General features: G+C 32.1%; 2 protein-coding genes across 4 annotated transcripts; one reads left to right on the top strand and one right to left on the bottom strand.

Moving 5' to 3' along the window:
- Nucleotides 1–1,652: 1,652 nt before the first annotated feature.
- Nucleotides 1,653–14,028, top strand: LOC146160999 (caspase recruitment domain-containing protein 11-like). 3 transcript variants are annotated; one of them, XM_083383786.1, is made up of 14 exons: nucleotides 1,653–1,939; nucleotides 4,838–4,966; nucleotides 5,267–5,453; nucleotides 5,635–5,821; nucleotides 6,313–6,459; nucleotides 6,576–6,716; nucleotides 6,930–7,055; nucleotides 7,601–7,777; nucleotides 8,116–8,170; nucleotides 8,345–8,382; nucleotides 8,860–8,919; nucleotides 9,461–9,601; nucleotides 10,965–11,000; nucleotides 12,201–14,028. In XM_083383786.1, the coding sequence occupies exons 1-14, from the start codon at nucleotides 1,684–1,686 to the stop codon at nucleotides 12,375–12,377; spliced, it is 1,857 nt and encodes a 618-aa protein (XP_083239912.1). In that variant the 5' UTR covers nucleotides 1,653–1,683; the 3' UTR covers nucleotides 12,378–14,028. The 3 variants fall into 3 exon arrangements, with proteins under 3 accessions (XP_083239912.1, XP_083239914.1, XP_083239913.1); XM_083383788.1 differs by lacking the exon at nucleotides 8,860–8,919; XM_083383787.1 differs by lacking the exon at nucleotides 10,965–11,000.
- A 528-nt stretch (nucleotides 14,029–14,556) lies between these two features.
- LOC146160998 (leucine-rich repeat-containing protein 56-like) lies at nucleotides 14,557–17,115 on the bottom strand. Its single transcript, XM_083384461.1, has 2 exons — nucleotides 15,736–17,115; nucleotides 14,557–15,634 (listed from the first exon to the last, which is right to left on the bottom strand). The coding sequence occupies exons 1-2, from the start codon at nucleotides 16,984–16,986 to the stop codon at nucleotides 15,395–15,397; spliced, it is 1,491 nt and encodes a 496-aa protein (XP_083240587.1). The 5' UTR covers nucleotides 16,987–17,115; the 3' UTR covers nucleotides 14,557–15,394.
- Nucleotides 17,116–19,858: the final 2,743 nt, after the last annotated feature.

Below are 19,858 nucleotides of genomic sequence, written 5' to 3'. Positions count from 1 at the left end.
TATAAAGATACTTTCTTCATAAAAATAACTTTGTATTGAAAACAGCCTTTGCGTATAGGCCTATTTGGTTGAATTGTGTGAACCGAGATTGTCTTTAAATTTCGCATTACAGAAGAGCAACTTTCGTTGTGACGTGGGTTTTCCTTTAGTGACTCATTGCACGACACCCAGCACTTGCCTATTTTTTGTCGCATCTATAATACTCCTACGTTACAGTGCCTAGAAAAAACGGATACACTTGAGACGCCAGAAAAGTAGGTCCAAAACGTAGCCAGACTGAATGATTTGTTGTAAAGCGTGAGTAACTTTAGCAGAATTAAGACTGTTGTTATTCTAAGATTTTTAAATATTAGAGGAAAACATATAGGATGTTAAGTTGTGTATGTAGCAGTTATTACCAGTTAGGCCCCAAAACCGATTTGATTTGAAAAAGGCTTTTAACGCAAAACTGCCTACAAACAACCAATCAGTTCGATACAAAGTTTGGCAAAATTATTTACCTTTAATTTATGTTCCTTACATAGTTTACCGCAAGTTCTCTAACTGTAAAAGAAAATTGATAAAATAATAATAGTATTATTATTATTTTTGTTAATTTTGGGATCTAAGCCTGCTCCAACATTGCTAGTTGTTGATCTCTTCTCCATATCGTAAGATTCAGCAAAACCACAAAGGTTGTAACAACCTTACAACCTTTGTTGTTTTGCTTGAATGTAAAAGGAAATATTTGTCAACGTTAACGACTAACATTTAAAACTTGTGTACACCATCGAAGTTGGTGTGTGACGTAGTCATTCTAGTGACGTAGTCATTCTATTTTGAAAGACTTTCGCTGCAGACACGATCGATTACCTGGGAAAACACCTGTTGTAGGAATTTCACGCACGATTGCGTTTCAATAAATCTGATCTGACCTAACCCTGGTGAACTAGAAATACGATTTGTTCACACGGTTTGTTTATGGGATTGGGGTGAAACTCAATTAAAGTGAGAAGGTAACTAAACATCAGTTCGATCGACGATCTGACTGTTTGATAACTCTATTATATTCATGAATGTTACAATCAGAAAATAACTAATATGTGTTTAATGGAGCTATTATTAGTTTCAGGCTATACTATTGCCTGAATTGCCCTATAATTTAGCCTCATTTGTGAATTTACCCTGATTAGGATCCTTACCTTCGACAAAACATTTCTTTTGGTTAAACGTTAATAAAAAATAACTGGCTGCATTCTGAGGTGGTGCACAGCCCATATTTTTTCAGCAATTTGTATGCACCTCTTATTTGGTAAAATGCACAATGAGTGTGGTGGTAGAGTGGTGGTAGAATCCGGAACCTCTGGCATAAAACCTTAAATTTTAAATTGTAAACCAAATTTAAAAGTAAATCAGATATTCGACCCAAATAACTTTTAAATTATGAATAATAATGTTCATTCACACTAGGCCCAAGCGTGCAGAAAGTGACTTGCATAACTACAAGTCTAGATTTGTTCAAAAGATTTTGTGGTTTGCACACCTAATAACAGGAAATTGTTGCATACTTTAATTTCTTTGTTATGCATTTTATTTTATAAAGAAAACTGTTTCGCAAAAATGTGTATCATGATATAATATAAACAAATATACATTTATACATAAAGCGCTTTTCTTTAGTTTCAAAAGCCTTAACATAATGTAATGCAGGACAGTAATGTCAAACTGCCATATATGAAATTGCCAAATGTAGCGATGTTTTCAAGTGGTATGGACACGGATTGGGAGGACCCAGAAGTCCTCTGGAAGGAAGAGTTACAGTCCTATCGCATGCATCTTGTTGACTGTCTATCATATAACCGGATTTGTGCTGCCCTGCTGAGCTATCAAGTAATTGATAGTGAAGACCACGAAGAGCTTTCCAATCAAATTCATTTTCGCACTGAGAAAATGAGAATTAGTAAGTTTGATTTGTGTACAAAAAATAGTTACAATTTTACTAAATTAATAAATATTAATTCAATTAAGGACGCTAGTCTAGAATCCTACCACAATGCACACTATTTGGGTTAGGGTGCGCGTTAGCGTTTTGGGTTACGATGGGTCAAGTATTATTATTAAATGGTGAATATAATAATACTTGACCCAAACGCTAACTCGCACCCCAACCCAAATGTTGCACGCTGATTTAATAATTGTGGTAGGATTTTAGACTTCTAGACCAGCGTCCAATTGAGTCTTACTGTACACTTAAGGCAGTGTTTGAAAAGGCCTAAAACATGTTGCGGTATTTTAGAACACCTGGGGCGGCATTATGAACAGTTCCTCGCTCGCTAAGCTACCGAGCTCGTTTTAGCGAGAGATGAGCGAGCTAGAAACTCGCAAACGCATTTGGTATTACAAACGGTCCTCGCTATAACGAGACGCACGCGCGAGAGAATGCGTCAAAATCATAAGAAAAAGGACGACTGACTCAGCAAAATTGCTGCAGAAACGTCGTTTGGCGCTTTGTTTTGGAAATTGTTAGCTGCTTTTGAATGTTAAATTTGTTATGAAACAATTTTCAGGTGAACCGCATGAATTTAATTCCTAATTAGTCGATTATAGAAAACGGTTTTGGGAAACAACGTTTGGTGCGGGTCTATAATCCTACCACAACGCATAATATTTAGGTTAGGGTGCGAGTTAGCGTTTGGGTTAGGGTGGGTCAAGTATTAATATTAAATAATGACTGTTACAAAAGCTAACTCGCACCCTATTTAACAATTGTGGAAGGATTCTAGCGCCCAACGTTTATATATATACGTGTATGTAAAATGATTATTTTAAAACATTTTATTCATTTGTATCTATATTTAGTAAGCTAGCTTCTGTAAACATTTTGATAATAATTCCCCAGGATGCAACAATTACAGCACTAACACTGGCATTTTAAAACAGTAGTTCCAACATGCTGCTAATGTTACACCCTTCTGACTTTCACCAGTAAATTGTGCATGGAACTGAATTTACAGGCTCTGTGTAAAGTTTATATTCACTTCAAAAGAAGAAAGACATTTATATTCACTTAAAAGTGTTGAAAAAAAACATTTATATTCACTTAAAAGTGTTTGAAAAAAAAGTGTTACTAGTTTACCAAAAAAATAATAAAACTTGGGAGACACTGAAAAAAGCAGTCCAATTTGGACATTCCTGAACCACCGATAAGTTGTAGCAGAAGAGCAGCATGAGAACCACCTACAACTTTGTATAGATCAATACAATTTGGAAAAACAAAAGTCTTGAATCATCTTACTTTCAAAGAGCGAGACAATGGAATAGTCGGTTTGCAGTTTGTGCACAAATATTGTTTTCTTCAAGTTCCCAAAAATAGCTATCATACAATGTCAGCTGTGAACTTTGGGAAAAGCAAATTTCTTTGTATAAAAAGAAATGAATTGGGCTGCAGTTTAACCATTTATATTTGGTAATATAATTTACAATTGTATTGCCTAAATATTTTGCTGTGTGAAATTTTTGGGCTTGCTAAAATAATGCTTTAGCATAACTTATTTTGTTCAACTAAAAGTATATTATTTTCTCTTTTTATATTCTATTATATGTTTTTGTGACTCAAAAATACTTTATAAGCTTACATACAACAGCATATTTTTTAAACAATAGTGAATTGTGTTTGTGATTCTAATTGCACTTTTGGCTTAAGGGTTTCTTTGAAGTATTTAATACAAAACTATTTTGTTCCTAAAATAACATAAGTTTTATAAAGTTTATCTTCACTTTTAAAGCTCTTGTTTATTGTATAATGAATGAATCATGACAGATGCTGGACCACTGGTACACCATGGTATTATAATACCTCATACAAAAATACTCTTTTGATGCAAAATATACATGCATGAATATCAATTGCTAAAAATTACCTATCTGTTATAAAAAAATGTTCACATTTTTGCATTAGTTGATTAGTACTGAATATATGTGTTTAATAAACTGACTCAAAAGCACCAATAAAATAAGTCATGGCATAAATATGCTGCTTTTGTAAATTCTTAATTGGTTGAATAAAAAAACGTTGAAAGTGAAGTTGGTTTTAAATCAGTGTGTAGCGTAGACGCTGACTTTTTTGACAGGTGTGCGAAAATTTGTGCCAAGTATGACGTCACAAAATGTCCACTAAAAATATAAGTTTACATGCAGAGTGGTAAAAGAGTTAAAATGTATTTTAAGGTCAATAAAATTGACTAACTGCCGGAATATGTGTAAAATAGTAACTCAAGTTGTAGGCATCAACAAAAATATAAAGAAATAGTTATGATTAATTTTTTTTAGGGGGGGAGGGTGGTGTAGAAGTCTTCACTGGGAATGCTATTGGCGCAAGCACCCGAAACTTCATATTGTGTAGGTAGGAGATCGCCTAAATCCACATTTCACACCATTTTGGTGAGAAATTCACAAATGATTTATGAATCCTTATTATGACATCCATTAGTTGTCGGCATTATTATAAACGTTTACTGATAAAAAAATGATTTTTTTAACAGCAGTTAGGTTTTTAGAACACAAATTAGGCGTTACCGAGTGGTCTGAGCCGCTCGTTAGTTAGCGAGGAGTTTAGCAAGATTTTGGTAACGAGAAGTGGGTTCGTAATACCAAAAGTCGACTTAGCGAGCTTGTGCGTCGTTAGCGAACTCGCTCAACTTAGCGAGGTGTGTTTATAATGCCGCCCCTGATTGTGATTTTAGAAAAAAAAATATTTTAGTTACCTCAGCTTTAATATTATATCATACATAATAATGTTTAATTATATAATTCATTTGTGTCATCAATATCCTAAAATTTTGTTTGTCAATTTTTTTAGATCGTCTTATAGACATTCTTATGAAGAAAGAAGAGTCAAGTTATAAAAAGTTCTTGGATGTTTTAGGTCTCTATTATGCCCAAGTTTATACTGACATAACGCACAAGTCACCTTCCCACAAAGGACCAGGTTGGCCTTTTTGTTTTTTTCTGCAAAATACATAGGGTCAATGGTTTTCTCAAACAACAGCGCTTAGCCCACATGAGGGGGGCATGTAGCAGTCTTTGGGGGCCACGTTCATATAATAAAACAGCACAGTAAAGGCTGAAAACCGCTGATTTAGATGTTTTTCAGCTTTAGTTTTGGCTAAATTGTTCTATATATGTAGATTCTATATGTAGATCAACATTAATTGTTTAGGTAGATGTGGCCTCAAAATGGTCAATATTTTTGCTAAAACACTCTTTAGAAGTTCATATTACTGTATAGATTTGGTTGAAGTAACTTCCAATCTTGCCCATGAGGATTTGGTTCAATTGTTGATGCAAGCTCTTGAGCGGATGAAGCAAGAGAACCAGGATTGGTCAAAGCGCTACAAGCGTTGCAACAAAGCTCAAGAAGACCGCGAACAAGAATGTGAAAGGCTAAAACGAAAAATTGATGATCTTACACAAAGGTAAATATGGCCAATGTTTTTCATGCACAATGCCTGAATAAAAAATAGATTTTTACTTTTTTTCAACAACAATCAGAATACCATAATAGTTTATTTGAAAGGTACTCAAAAAAAACAATATGTTATTGCAATATATATAATATATATATTATAACACAACTTTTTATTAATGCTTTTGTAGGGTTGAGAGATACGATGGTGTTGACAATGAAATTGCTTCTCTTCGCCAAGAAGTTGATCGGTTAAAGAATGAAAACTACAATGTGTGCATGAAGATGATTGACACAAATGAAGAAAACACAAAGTTAAGAGATGCCAACATCAAACTGAGAAATGACAACGACAAAGTCAAAGTTGATTTGCAAAAAGTTGGTGAAACTTTGGGAAAAGATTTATATTAATATTTAATTTTAACAAACATAAATTCTTGTAAGATTCGTTTTATATTAAAGGTAATAACCCAAGCGTAAAACATTACTTAACATGTTGAAGAAAAAGATTTCATTGTATTTTGGTATTGCAGTAATTAATTTTTCCTTTAATAGCTATATGGTCACTTTTTTTATGCATCTAATTTTAAAATATTAGGATTAAAAGCCTATTTTTAGTTTAAATTTTCAGATTTCATGTTTTGCGTCAAAATTTGGACTCTGACTTTATGTAAAGCAATGACTCATCTATATTGAAATCCACTCAAACTTTTGCCCCACTTGACAATTTTATTTTTTTGTGTGGGGTCACTCCACTTATTGTTTAACCTTATATAATTAGGTGTGAATCTTTTGATAACATCCATGGAAGTTTATATTTTTTTAGTATTACCAAGTACTGCAATTGGTCAAGCAGCATATCTTTTTAGCTTGAAAGCTGTGTGGCCCTCGAGCGAAACCAGTCTGTGCGGCTCCGCAATCGTCTACAACACAGTCCTTCTGGAAGGGACATTATGGAAATGAAAAAGGAAATTGATGCCCTAAAACTAAAGCTCGCTCAGGCCAACAGTAGATCTGTATGTGCAGTATTTTATTCTATTGTAATGAAACACAAGATATTTGCAGTCAAAGCATCATTATTTTATGTGTTTTTGTCAACCCCGCACTTGAAAATACCTTTTTTTTATTCCAGTATTGTGAAGAAGACATTGATATGCGGATTCAAATTCTGAAACAAGATAAAGAAGAAGCGATTGAAATGTATGCAGGAGCAGTAGAAACTTTAAATAAACTGCGAGAAGATTGTACTAATGCTCAGGTGGCTCGAGAGAAGGTGGTAACATCAACTGTGTTTTTTAAATTAAAAAAGCTATTTTAAAAACACTTTTTTCTGTGCAATTAAAGATAACATTAATTATTATTTGGTTTACAAGTTTCTGATGACTTTTTACAATATCATTTTTGAACAGCCTTTTTCTTAAAAAGAAAATGTATTTTTAAATTTATTGTTACTTCACTGTAAATTACATGTCTGTTTTCTCTCTAGTACCTTGATGAAAAAGAGCAGCTTGCCTTGACATGTTCAGTGCTAGAGAGTGACATTAACATGTACAAAATGAGGCGTGACATTGCCTGGCAGCAACTGCAAGAAGTTGAAAAAGAAAGGGAAATGGTATGCTTTGCCATGATGTGATTGATTTCCCAATATGTTCAAACAATTTCTACACGACACAGTTTAAAGAAAAAAGTGTTTCTGGAAAACTCATTTTGTACTTTCAGTTATTTGTGATAACTAGTTAATAAAGCGACAGTCAACATATGTAATAAAGCCACAGGTGTACTATTATGAGTTAAAGTGTGTCATTATTGATGATCAGTATTATATCGTAAGGGCAAGATCACAATAAAAAAACATGTGTATAATCTATGGTCTATTAAACATGTGTATAATATAATCTATTAAACATGTGTATAATCTATGGGTCATTACATGTCTAGAGTCATTGGTTATTTTTTTTTGTCATTCTTAGATTGTTTAAATTCACTTTATAGAGCACTTTCAGTATCTATATATATTTTATATCAACTTAATTATTAACAATGTGCAATTTGATTTGTTTCTTGTTTAGCAAAGAGGTTTTAATTTAATTTTGTCCAAGTATGCATTTTTTTATTATAATAACTTCAGGATACTATTTTAAAATCTATGTATTCCAGGTAATGAAAGAGCGAAATGAGTCTCAGCTATTTGCGAAAGCTTGCATGCAGGAAAAGACACAATACAGGCAACAAATTAGGCAGCTTGAGGAAAAGTATGACCAGCAAACCCAAAAACTTCTGGAAATGGAAAGAAAACTTTTATCTGTCGGCCGTTCTCGCCTCCCATCATCTGATGTATGTTTTTATTTTTACATTTTATTATTAAATGCAGTTTAAACTATGTTCACCAAAAACCTGAAATATGTATATTGTTTCAAAACAAAGTTGTTACTGTATTAGCATTTCTGTAATTTTACATTGTTTTTTGCAAAAATTAAAAAAATAAATATCACAAAATGGGCCAACAGCACATTTAGTATTGTGTAAAAAGGTATTTATATACCTGTTGGGAAAGGGAACTAGCAACAGATGGTTTGCCTTACTGTGTAAATCTGAATATCGATCTTAACCTGGTGAAAAATCAATAGAATTATTAAAAAAACGAAACTAGATTTTAATATTTGTTGTTATAGGGCATTAACTGGACAACCTATTCTTCCAATAAACCAACTTCAATCAGCACAAGTAGTAAGTAGTAATGGGTAGCAATCTCTTAAAGTCAAATTATTACACCTATAGTCAACCATTTAGGCTGTTTTCTCTTATTAGAGTGACTTTTTATATTTTTTTTATTTACTGTTTGAATTGAAAGAACAGTTACATTAGTCATGATTAACTTGTTGTTTTTTATATTTTCTATAGCTGCATCAAGCACCCAAACAGCTGACCGAAACCAGTCTGTAAGTTATTTTAATTGTGTTTGTTCGCCTAAAAATTTTCCTTTGGATTCATTTCTAGTAGACGATATTGTCATACTGCTGAGCAGTTTACAGTAGAAGACAAGAAAATCATTTAGAAACAACATAATTATTTAACAAACTTTTAATAAGTTGAAGAAATCACTTTTGTATCTATATTATCTGAAATACGGTAAAACTAAGGGAAGCATGCTTATTGCTTAGCTAGCCACAAAAACTTTTTGTCTATCGAAAAGTGCAACTTTATTTATTTTTGCTTTTTTTCATTATCAATTATGTATTTTAAATCCTGAAAACAAACATATAAATAAAGCACACCAAAATCAGTTAACATTTAATTCATTTTTAACTGTCAATAACTTACAAGTCATTAGGTCAATAAATATTAATTTAATTGCGTCTTACTGTAAACTTAAGGCAGTGTTTGGAAAAGGCTTAAAACATGTTGCCGTATTGCAGAACACCTCATCAGATTGCGATTTTAGAGGAAGAACATACAATACCAAACGTTTTAAACAGGTCAGTCTAAACACGGTACATTTGACACCCACACAGCACACAGCTACTCTCTTGATATAACTCAGCTGTCACAAGTTTTCTGCAAACATGTCACAATTAAAGGGGATTAAACGTACATTTTATTTTGTAGTAGTTGTTAATCTTCAAACTTCATTTTATTTTGTGTGAATTTTTTCTTTTAGTATTCTTATGGAAAAAAATGTCAATAATTTTAGTTTTTTATTTATTTTTAGTTATTTTTTTATTTTTGTTAATTTTATAAAAATGTCACTCATCAGTGTAATCATTGCCGACACAGCACTTTAATTTATGATTTGCCAGATGTTTCACACAAGATCTAATTTTGTGCTACACCCACCCAAAGTGATTGAACAACTTTAATACAGCAATCGTTTTACAAAATTCCCTGTTTGCTGACAACAACAGAAACATATATATTCATGAGAATCTTGTTTCCATATAAAAACTGTCCATAATTCCAACTAGAAAATTTGCAGCACCTGCCTAAATACACTTAAAAAAAACTTCCTTATGTTTTTAGTTTCGGAGCAAAAACTGCTGCAATGAAGTAGTGGACAACAGTAAGAAAAAAATGTTCCCTGAAATTGAACTAGCAGCAAACTATGGCCCTCATGACGCCAACCTTTCAACGAATGACATGCAAAGATCAACTCCAGAAAATGTAAGTTTGACATTTTGCCCAACTCTTACACATTGAGTAATTTGCTTTAAGTTTTAAGTAAGTAGAATAGTTTTTAAAGTACCTGTTGCAAGATTTCTGTCATGCATGATACTACATTTGTTGCAAATAACGTATAATACTATCTTTAAGACAATTATTTAAAAGAATGAGATTTTCTTTTTTTCCCATGGAAGCATAAATACTGCTTTCCAGGATTATTTTGTCAAACTCAAACCTTGTCAAAGAACTGTGATAAAAAATGTAATTCAGAGAAATGCACCTTATTTTTTACAACCAGGAATGATTTAATCAAGTAGTACTGCATGTTGTTTGGTTTAGTCATTTATTTTATTACCAGTATAGGTTTGAACATTTCATATTATTTATGACAGCTTAACTTTGGTAAACTTTTTAAATCGTTAGCCACAATGGAGGCGTGGAAGAAACAAAAAAAATATCAAAGGTAGGAATCACTCTGTCATTCCAGAAAGTGGTACTTCTACAAACTTTTGACCTGTCTGTCCGAAATTGCGAATTTGATAGCTGATGTCAACAAACTAGTTCCAATATTGTAATATTTTTTTCTTGCCTAACAGTAACACAAACCTAAATATTTCATATTAATTCTTCACATTTTGCACACTACATCATATTGCTTAAACGAATCCAGAGCATAATGTATGCTACAATTGTTGGTTGATGAGATTTGTTATAGTGGCAGGATACAATATTGAAGTTTTGTTTGACAAAAGCACTTCAGTAGTCTGCTGCTAGAAGAAATCTAAAAAATATTAAGTATTTACATTGTTGCCGGTATATATACTTTTGTTGTAATTTTTTGTATTTGTTATTGCTTGGTACTACCTAGTCCTAATACATGTCTTGTGTATGAGTTGTAGTGATTCACAGCTGAATTCATGCTTATTTCCTTTGCAGTCTTTTGTGACACTTCCTAGAGCGTTGCCTTAACAATTAAACAGTTATACTACCTGGCCGTTCAGCATGCATGCATGGAATTCAGCACTTGATTTGTCACAGGAAAACTGTATTACAGTTGTTTTGGAAATTTTATTTAAAACTTTTTTGGTCTGACCACCCCTGATGTTCATGGGCAATTTGGCAAAGTTTTTTTCAAATTATTTAAATAAGTATTTATTTGTTATCATCAAATGCCTCACAAAACATGAATGCCTGTTGTTGCATGGCGGACTGGTTCATTTTTTGCATTCAGTTATAACTGCTCTTGCATTATCTTTACCAGAATAATGATTGTATAGTGTTTTTGTAGTGTAAAATATATTTCTAGTTGCAATAAATGTCATATATTTTTATATTTAAATCTAATTTGTGGGTTGGTTTTAAGGGTATGCAGACTGCAGAAGACATTCTCACAACCAAGGTATCAGTATTGGAAAAAAAAAATACATTTCTCTGTGCTATGAAAAAGTGGTTTACACTTGATTTTTTTAGTTTGTTCATACTGAGGTCTACAAGTTAGAATAATAAGGAATATGGTAAATGTATTACATTTTAATGTGGTATGTTGTCCTGAATTGCAAGGCTTTTTTTTCATTCACAGGCTTTTAAGAACTGAATAAGTCTAATTCATGTTGTTGAAGAAGCAGTTTTATATAGCTGTTGAACAACATCTAATCCAGCTATCAAGTTTTTTATTTTTTCTTATTAGAGAGGCTACCTGCCCAGACTTGAACAATTAAAAAAACGTTCACCTTTATCAAATTCAATTAGATCTCCAAATATCTTATTTGTTAAAAATAGAAATTATGCTAAAATTCAAATGAATTATATGGCCATGTAATATAAAATAATAGTTTATTCTCATCAAGTATACATGGTTAGAATTTGCTTGTCAAAATTGATGTATTGCACACTATACACTTTCAAATGCATGGATTTCAACCTATAAATTAAACAATGTTATTTGAATGTATAGCAAACTGTTTCAAATCAAAATTAAAATTGAAAATATATAGCACACAAGCTATACACCGATTGGATTAACATTTTGGAGTGGTATTTGTCTCTAATTCCTGTAATTAAAAGCTAGGGTTATCTGGTTCTAGTAATCTCAGTCTACACCCACCCCATTCCACTAGGGACATTACCTTTATTACCAACTGTTAAATCTTGGTTTACTATCACACAGATAGGTTGGTTAGGGTAATGCCTCAAGTTACCTTCTCTAGTTATATTGGGTTAATCATACATAGTTAACATTTTTAAGTTATAGAAGCAGGATCTGTATCTTGTGTTTAGATACCCATTAAAAATAAACAACCCTTATGGAACTTACTTACAACTAAAGTCCGTCTGTTTGGAAGTGTGCACCTTGTTTATGATAACACGCCTACTATATTCGTTTTTATGGCATTAAAATATTTCTTGTATCAGTTAGGCTTCTCTATTATGTTCCTTAATTTATATTTGTTGTGAATATGCTGATACATGTTTAACAATACATTAAAAATATATGTATTCGCATTTATTTAGAACTTGAAGATATATAACTTTAATTTTTATATATAATTTTTAAGTGAATGGTCAAGTGAAAGCCCTATTTTTTTTTACTTTTTTTTAGGAAATTAAGCGGGCTAATGCCCATCGACGAAAAACCAGACCCTCAATTAATTCCTCAAGTAGCAAACAGCTATCATGTGAATCAATCACAAGTTCATCAAATTCTAATGAAGATGCAAACGCGACCCCAATGTCGGCTTCAGAAACTGTGTCAGTGCTAACTGTTGAGACATCATAGTATAGGCTTACAATTGTTTGTGGATGGATCGCCCCGCTGTATATGTAAACATTTAAAAAAAAAACTTTCCAAACCCATGTTTTTAACCAATTTAAAAACTGTGTTGTTTAATCTAGGCACTATTTTTTTAACTTGAGCAAGTTTCCATGTTTTTCTGACCCAACTTAGGTGGTGGCCAAAAGCTGTATGTGCATAAGATCAGTCCTTATTCAAGCTGTAGAATTTCAATTCAAGTGCTTTGTTATTTGTAAAAAGTAACTCTTTATATATTTTGTTATTTAGTAACAATATTTTGTCAAATAGTAGTTCACTTAGATCAGTGGTTCCTTAACTGGGTTATTTTTTGTTGTGAATGCATGTATGATTTTCCAGGGTAACTTATTATATTACTGGCAATGACAGGGACTTTATCTACTTAGATTAAATGCACTGGTTGCATTTAATCATTCATTTTGGACAATTCTTTTGCCCACATTACAATAACATTATAACAATATTCCATTAAATCCATAATAATGTTTTATTAGATATTTATGTTAGCCTCTTTGTTAATCTTGAACTTTTTGACAAATGGCATCTAAAACAACCATAACTAAACAAGATGTGTTGATTTACATAAATTGCACCCCAAACTAAATTTTGTAAAAGTATTATTCAGTTTTATTGGTAATTTATAGCACTACTGTTAAAATGTCTGACACAACTGGCTATCTAAATCCATTACAAGTTATAGTGAGATCACACATGTTTTGTGGCAGTAAAACACAATATTCACAGTTCAACGTGCATGTATAATGTTAAGCCCATGGCCTAAATTTTTTTAAACCCCTGATTTAGATTGAATTTGTATTTTAGATTGTGTTTAAATGTTAATGATTTATTAATACACTATCTATTTCAAGTGAATTATTGCCTTTCATGTGTATCTTTTCCTTGAAGTGCCTTGTTGCAAATCACTATTTTTTAGGATTCCTATTTTATTAATGTTAAACATTTTGCTCAAAATGTTTATCACTTTACCTTGTATCAAGTATATTTCAAGTTGGGATATGTCAAACTCAACTCACTGTTATTTATTTCATTTAAAGCAAATATACATAGGTGTATTTTTTATGTAATATATACCTGTGTACTTAAATTAGCACACATTTTTGCTTATTTATTTGTTAAATCTTTTCTCCTTCAATATATTGTTGTTTTTTGATGTTTTATTTACATTTACTTCTAAAGTTCTAACTGTTCAATATCAAATATACATTTTCATTACTTGCACTTCGACAAGCAGTATGTTTTTCCCATGCTTTTGTACATTTACAAATAATTATGCATGTTGTTACTATCACTGTAAACTGGAATTGAAAAAAAAAAGTATAAATTGTGCTAAAACAGTAAGTTTACTATTTTCCATATTACCAAAAAAGTACAATTAGTACTTATTATAGGTATCTAAACTGGTGTTTATTATACCTGTATTATATTTTACATTTTAGTTAATTTAATGCTAATTTTATCTTGTTCTAATTTATATTTTATTATGCGGCTGACCTATTTTATGCTGATAAAGTAATATGTTTGGTTGACATTTAATTTGCCTTTTTGCAATTATTGATGTCTTTAAAAATCAACCAAAAATTAATATAATTTGAACACTGCCATGCCAATATGTTTGAATCTTGTCTTATAGAAAATAAACTACTTTTTAAATATATATAAAAAGATAAGGCAAACAAGTTATAGTAAATGCAAGTTAATATACTCTGATTACACTAAGAGTTTTTGTTTAACTAAACTAAGTGACCCAGGGTTTTAGTAAAGAGCAAGCTTATGGTTGTTCCATGAATGAAAAACATTTAAAACAATACTTCCCTTCAACATCTTATAAATTATGCTCTGTTTCTATAACTTAGAACAGCGTTTCTAAACTTTTTTTCGGCGGCTTAACTATACAGCGTGAGTAACACAGCAAAACTTTGGCAACCAAATTAATGTTAGTGAACAAAATAAAATAATTTAGCATTATAAGTTCAAATTTAATTGATAAAATCTAATCTTAAGAACCATTCTCAAAAAAATTAACCATATAAATAGGCTGCAGTTGGCAACCCAACCAAATCAAGGTTAACAAACACTCAAAAAGATGAAATACACTAATCAAGTAAACCTCAATTCAATGCCCGGATTAACAGCATAATTAAAACTTTATTTAATGCCAGTTTAATATTATATTATAACTATGCGGGACCATAGAAAACACAGTGAAAAGTACAGACAAAAACAAATATATAAACTCTTCATTAGAAATTAAAGAAAAAATTGCAAAACACCAATTTGGAACTGGAACTCTATTATATATATATATCCGGTTCCTAATTATTAGTTGGTTAAATCCTTAATTAACTGACTGATTTAGTTGGTCTCCTGAAGGCGTCCAGTTTTCTATGAAGTTAATTAGAGATCGACCGATATCAATTTTTTGGGTCGATACCAAATTTTTTACAATTTTCCAACCGATACCTGATGCGGATTTTTTTTTATATACCTGGGAAATGTTCAAAACTTGAATTAATTGAAAATAAAACCCTAATAATTTTTTAGTTTATATACCTTTATTGATTATTAAAACTATTATTTTGCATATTAACTTGGCATGATGCAAAAACCAAATTAAAAAAAAAAATTGGTTTGCTGTACAGGAAAAATTATATTTTATTTTTGCAGTAAATATCGGTAAAAGTATCGGCCGATATTATCAGTAAACCGATATAGCGGTCTATCTCTATTACACTTTACAAGTAACAATAGTTTAAGACACTAAAGCTTAACCAACACTAAATTAACTAGAACAAAGCATTAGATAAATAGAAAAGTATTTATCTTGTCAGATCACAGTGGTATTATTTCATTTTGATGCTTGGGCGTACAAAATGTTAACTTGCATAAAATAAAAATAAAATATGCGTTTTCACACGAATTTCAATTTTTGAATTATAAAACATGCAACTTTCTATGAAAACTGTTTATGTGGAATCTTTGATTTCTTTTTGCAAGTGATGGTTTGAATGAATAGAAGGCGAAACACTGTTTAAAGTCATCACATTTACTGAGGACGATCCTGAATTAATTGGAAATGACCTTCTATATCTCATTGCCCTAAAGTCAGAGGCAGTCTGTGGTCTTTGTGGAGATCGAGGCAAAGGTGTTGCTGGTGGGGTTGGAGATTTGAATGTTGGTTTATTTGAAGTTGAGGGTGAAGGTATCTGAAAATTTAATCGATTTAAATGCAGGAAAAAAATGACATATAGCCGATGGAATTCATTATCAACAATTTACTGTAAGATACCAACATATGAAACTTCACCTGATTTGTAGGTTCAGTTACTGAGGATATTGTAAAAGAATTAGTATTTTGTTCAGGTTCTTTTTTATTGGGAGATTTCTTCCTTGTTTCAAAAGTACCCTTAAGAAACAAGTCAGTTTTGTTGTCTTCTTTGGCCTTGGATTGTTTGTTTCGCACACCAATTGCAGTTGCTGGCCGTAAGATGCTACCCCTTTCGTCCTTTAAAAAAGACATAAGTGGCATTGAAGTTTTTTTACGATTCCTCAAAGCCAATATAGGATTTCCACAAATTGGATCACCAAAAGTTAAAGAGCTTGAGTCGTCTTGCTGCAACATACCACTTTCAGAGCCAGACGAGCCAGGTCTTCCCTGGGGACTTGGAATAAACATCCGACTTTCAGGTGAGGCAACATCTGATGTCCTTCTGGCACCAGCTGTAGCCGGCCGAGGTCTATTAAATCTTGGTAAATTTGCCTGTTTAAAGACAGAGGTAATTGGTGAATTGCTTCTGCTATCTAGTTTTACTGGAATTGTAATATCTTCATCTCCAAGAGTACCTTCTTTTATAGCATTTGTGATCAAGTCTATGTCCTCTTGTGAATGTGATGACATTGCAGTGCTTGGTCTACCATCTATGTCCGTAGATGCAGGATCATTGTCATTAAAAAACTGCAGCTGTGTTACTTTTTGGAGTACCAATTCTTGAAAGGAACAAAATGTGTCAATTTGTGATTGATAGCTTTGGCACAATGGATTACCTGTCAGGGTTAGAGTTGAAAGGTTTGTCAGGATTGCTAAATAATCCAGCTGTTCAACATCTGCTATTTTGTTTCCTTCCAAATCGATCACCTCTAATGATTCTAAAAAACTAAGTGGACTAACATCAGAAATGTTATTAAAGGCAATATAAAGTTCTTTTAAGTTTTGCATTGAAGCAATACCATCAATGTCTGATAGCCCACATCTAGACATCCACAGGACTTGCAAATTATGCAAAGATGTGCCAATGTCACGAACAGAAGGAACCATACTGTCGCTTAACTTTAACTGAGTCAAAGCTGGTAAGTATTGCCCGAAATTTCCCAGAGTTGTCTCTCTTGTGTCAACCATCATTTCCAGTAATGCAACATTTGATAAATCATCCTCTCCAGCTAATTCCTGTAGCTTGGATGGTGAAAGAAAATCATTAATTATTGCATCAGACTCTTCTAACACTATTGGTTCAGGGTTCACGAAACTGTCGTCTGCAGCATGCAACCATTCATCAGTCATCTTCCTGTGAACTGGTCAAGAGCAATTAATAGCCATGAAGCTTGACACCATAAAAGTTCAACTCTTGGAATTGTTACATAAAGTTGCACTTGCAAGCTAAGGATATTAATATAATATAGAGAAAGGTGGCATTTCTGTGTGGAAAAATGCTTTAAAATAAAATTTAAAAAAAATACACCATGAAATAAAGTTTTTAAGTTGAATATAAGGTCCAAATGTTCCTATTTGAAGTAAACATTCAGAACAAAAAACACCAATTAGGTATATTTTTATATAATATTAAAATCGGAAAACATATGTTGAGATCATTGTAAACAGATACATCTTAAAAACAATTATTTTTATTGCTTTTATAGAATCGAACCTAGGTAGTGAAGACTCAGTAACTAATCTGCTATATCTCTTAAGTTCCAAACGGTTGACTTGGCTAAAGTAGTGCTGTTCAAAGTAACCTAAATTGACTTAAAACATCAATAAATTATTTTCGTTTTAATTTTGGTAAAATTAGGTTATCACTAGGGCGAATATTTTTTGACCAAAAAAATCGGAAATTTTGACCTGAAACATTGAAATTTTGACAAATTTTGACCTTGAAATTTGTTTTTTTGCCAAAATTTTGACCTATTAGAATACATTGATTTAAACATCATATTGTTGTATAAAGTACTGCTTTAGTGTTTTGGCGTCGTCAACCACATGATGTTTGTCGAACACAAATCAGTTATTTTTTCAGGTTTTGCGCAAAATTCATAAAAATGCTTAATTGATGTTTTTGTCATTTCAAAAAGACAAACAGCTATAAAAATGCCAAAGAAAAACATGACGCTCGTTATTTTAGAAAATGTTGTGTAAACAATTGAAATACAAGGTAAAAATAATTGCAGAAAATTTCCAATTATGACCGAGCATGTTATCCAAATAAGAAATAGACTAATTGCAAAAAAAAATGAAATACTGTTCAAAACCGTTGGACAAATCAGGAACACACAACTATATAAAGCATAACCTGATGCGATAAACTAGATTGAGTAGTTAATTCTGCCGGCACGCGTGCACCTTAATATTGCTCTAATGAAGATTTAATACGGTTAACATGTCGTTAGACGTAATTAAAAACTAAATTGTTATGAAAAAATGTTAACTGAATGACAATTTCAAAAAGCTGAATATATTTAACAATAATACTTGACTCACCCAAACCCAGACGCTAACCCGCACCTTAACTCAAGTAAAGTTCGTTGTGGATTCTAGACCAGCGCCCTTATTTTTTCTTTACAATTTAATTCCGACAACTCGATTCTTTACTGTAAAAAAGGATTCTAGACCAGGGCCGAATAATTCACATTACAGTGTCACGGTGCAATTGCAATTGGGCCAACGGCAATGACTGTTTTTGACATTTACAGACTGTCTGATTACGTGATACTGTGATTGTACAAAGATACCTAACATATTGCTCTTTATGTAAGACTAGTGATAGAACAACACAAATCGAGGTACATTTAACACTATACGATTAATTGTTTTTCATTTAGTTATGAAGTAAAATGGTATATACGTCGTTGCGCTATCAACAAACCGAAGAGCTGGTATATTTTCTAAATTGTAATTTCTTAAAATATGTTGTCAGATTTTCCCGAGCACTAGGATTTGTAACTCAATAAAACTAAAAAAACAAGTGTGTAAAAAACTACCTTTTTATCGTATTTTCAACTACAGCTAAAAGTAGTAAAAATATTTGTACAATTACAAGCATTTTGAGGACCTTACGTTTTAGTTATTATAAACTTTTAATATGGGAGATAAAGTAAACGGAAGCCTAAACAAGCATTTTGGAAACAAAACAACATATTACGTCACAGCTGTTATATTTTATGTTTTTGTCAAATAGTGTTGTTGTTTTGGCTGTGATTCGTTCTTCTGCATTCATCCACCTTATATCGAATTAGTTTGGCGCCACCGTCTTAGTCTAGCGCACTTGCCATATATAGTTTGCACAACAACAATCGCAGCTAGGGGACATTTGTGTTTAACGCCGTTAGTGTGTAACATTAGTCTTAGGAGAAATTAAGTTCTTTCGAGCACCGATGGCACGGTTTTCCGGTGCAGCGCAAAATCATTTAAATTACCGCGTTTACTGAATGACAGTTTAATTCAGTCGTGTTGATTTCTTTTTTAAGCCAGAATGTAATGTGAGTAATGGAAGCAGACTGTTAAAGCAGTAGGCCTATATGTCAAGCTTTATTTATTTATTGGATCTCAAAAGATTGCGCCACAAACACCGAATCAAGCATGCCTCTCTATTAAATATTTCACCATGATTGCTGAAAAAAACTGTAGTGTGTGTTTCAGTGCCTTTGTTATATTCCCATAAAAGGAATTTTCTACTTTGCTGGATCAAAATTCGCCAAACTTTCGAGTGATCGATAACAAGTGAGGGTCGTAAGTGCAAGCGAACAACTCAATATTACTGAGGACTTGCCTTATTTTTATAAGAAAAACAGTAGAGCCAAATCGAGAAGTTTTTACTACAGGCAAACAAACATGTGACTAAACTAAATCATAAGTCGCATCATAATTGGGCCGTGAAGTCAAAAATGCATCAAATAATCATTGTGACTTGCAAAATGTTAAATTGTGCCTAAAATTATTTACATTTCTTTTGTTGTGTCAGTATGACTGGACTGGCGTAAATAGGAAAAAGTGGTTAGTGATAGTATATAGGCTTGTTCGAATGTTAAATAGTAAATACAGCCTATAGATGTATTTTGTTCAAGTGTTTGCATTAAAGGCGATGAGTTCGTGGGCATTTTTTTGGGCAAGCGCGTTATACGAATAAATATCAGGCTAAAATCCCAAATTAAGATTTTAA

Source organism: Ascidiella aspersa, chromosome 3, assembly GCF_963924565.1.
Source record: "Ascidiella aspersa chromosome 3, kaAscAspe10.2, whole genome shotgun sequence".
In the NCBI taxonomy this organism is placed as follows: Eukaryota; Metazoa; Chordata; class Ascidiacea; order Phlebobranchia; family Ascidiidae; genus Ascidiella; species Ascidiella aspersa.
Note: the sequence above shows the minus strand (reverse complement) of the source record. Positions and strands in the feature narration are given on the sequence as shown.

Bases quoted from the DNA above. Each gene is read 5' to 3' on its own strand.
- LOC146160998 (XM_083384461.1), bottom strand. From the start codon at position 16,986: ATGACTGATGAATGGTTGCATGCTGCAGACGACAGTTTCGTGAACCCT. The intron at 15,635-15,735 runs GTGAAGTTTCAT...TTAAATTTTCAG, and splicing joins TAACTGAACCTACAAATCAG to ATACCTTCACCCTCAACTTC.
- LOC146160999 (XM_083383786.1), top strand. From the start codon at position 1,684: ATGCAGGACAGTAATGTCAAACTGCCATATATGAAATTGCCAAATGTA. The intron at 1,940-4,837 runs GTAAGTTTGATT...CAATTTTTTTAG, and splicing joins CACTGAGAAAATGAGAATTA to ATCGTCTTATAGACATTCTT. The intron at 7,056-7,600 runs GTATGCTTTGCC...TATGTATTCCAG, and splicing joins TTGAAAAAGAAAGGGAAATG to GTAATGAAAGAGCGAAATGA.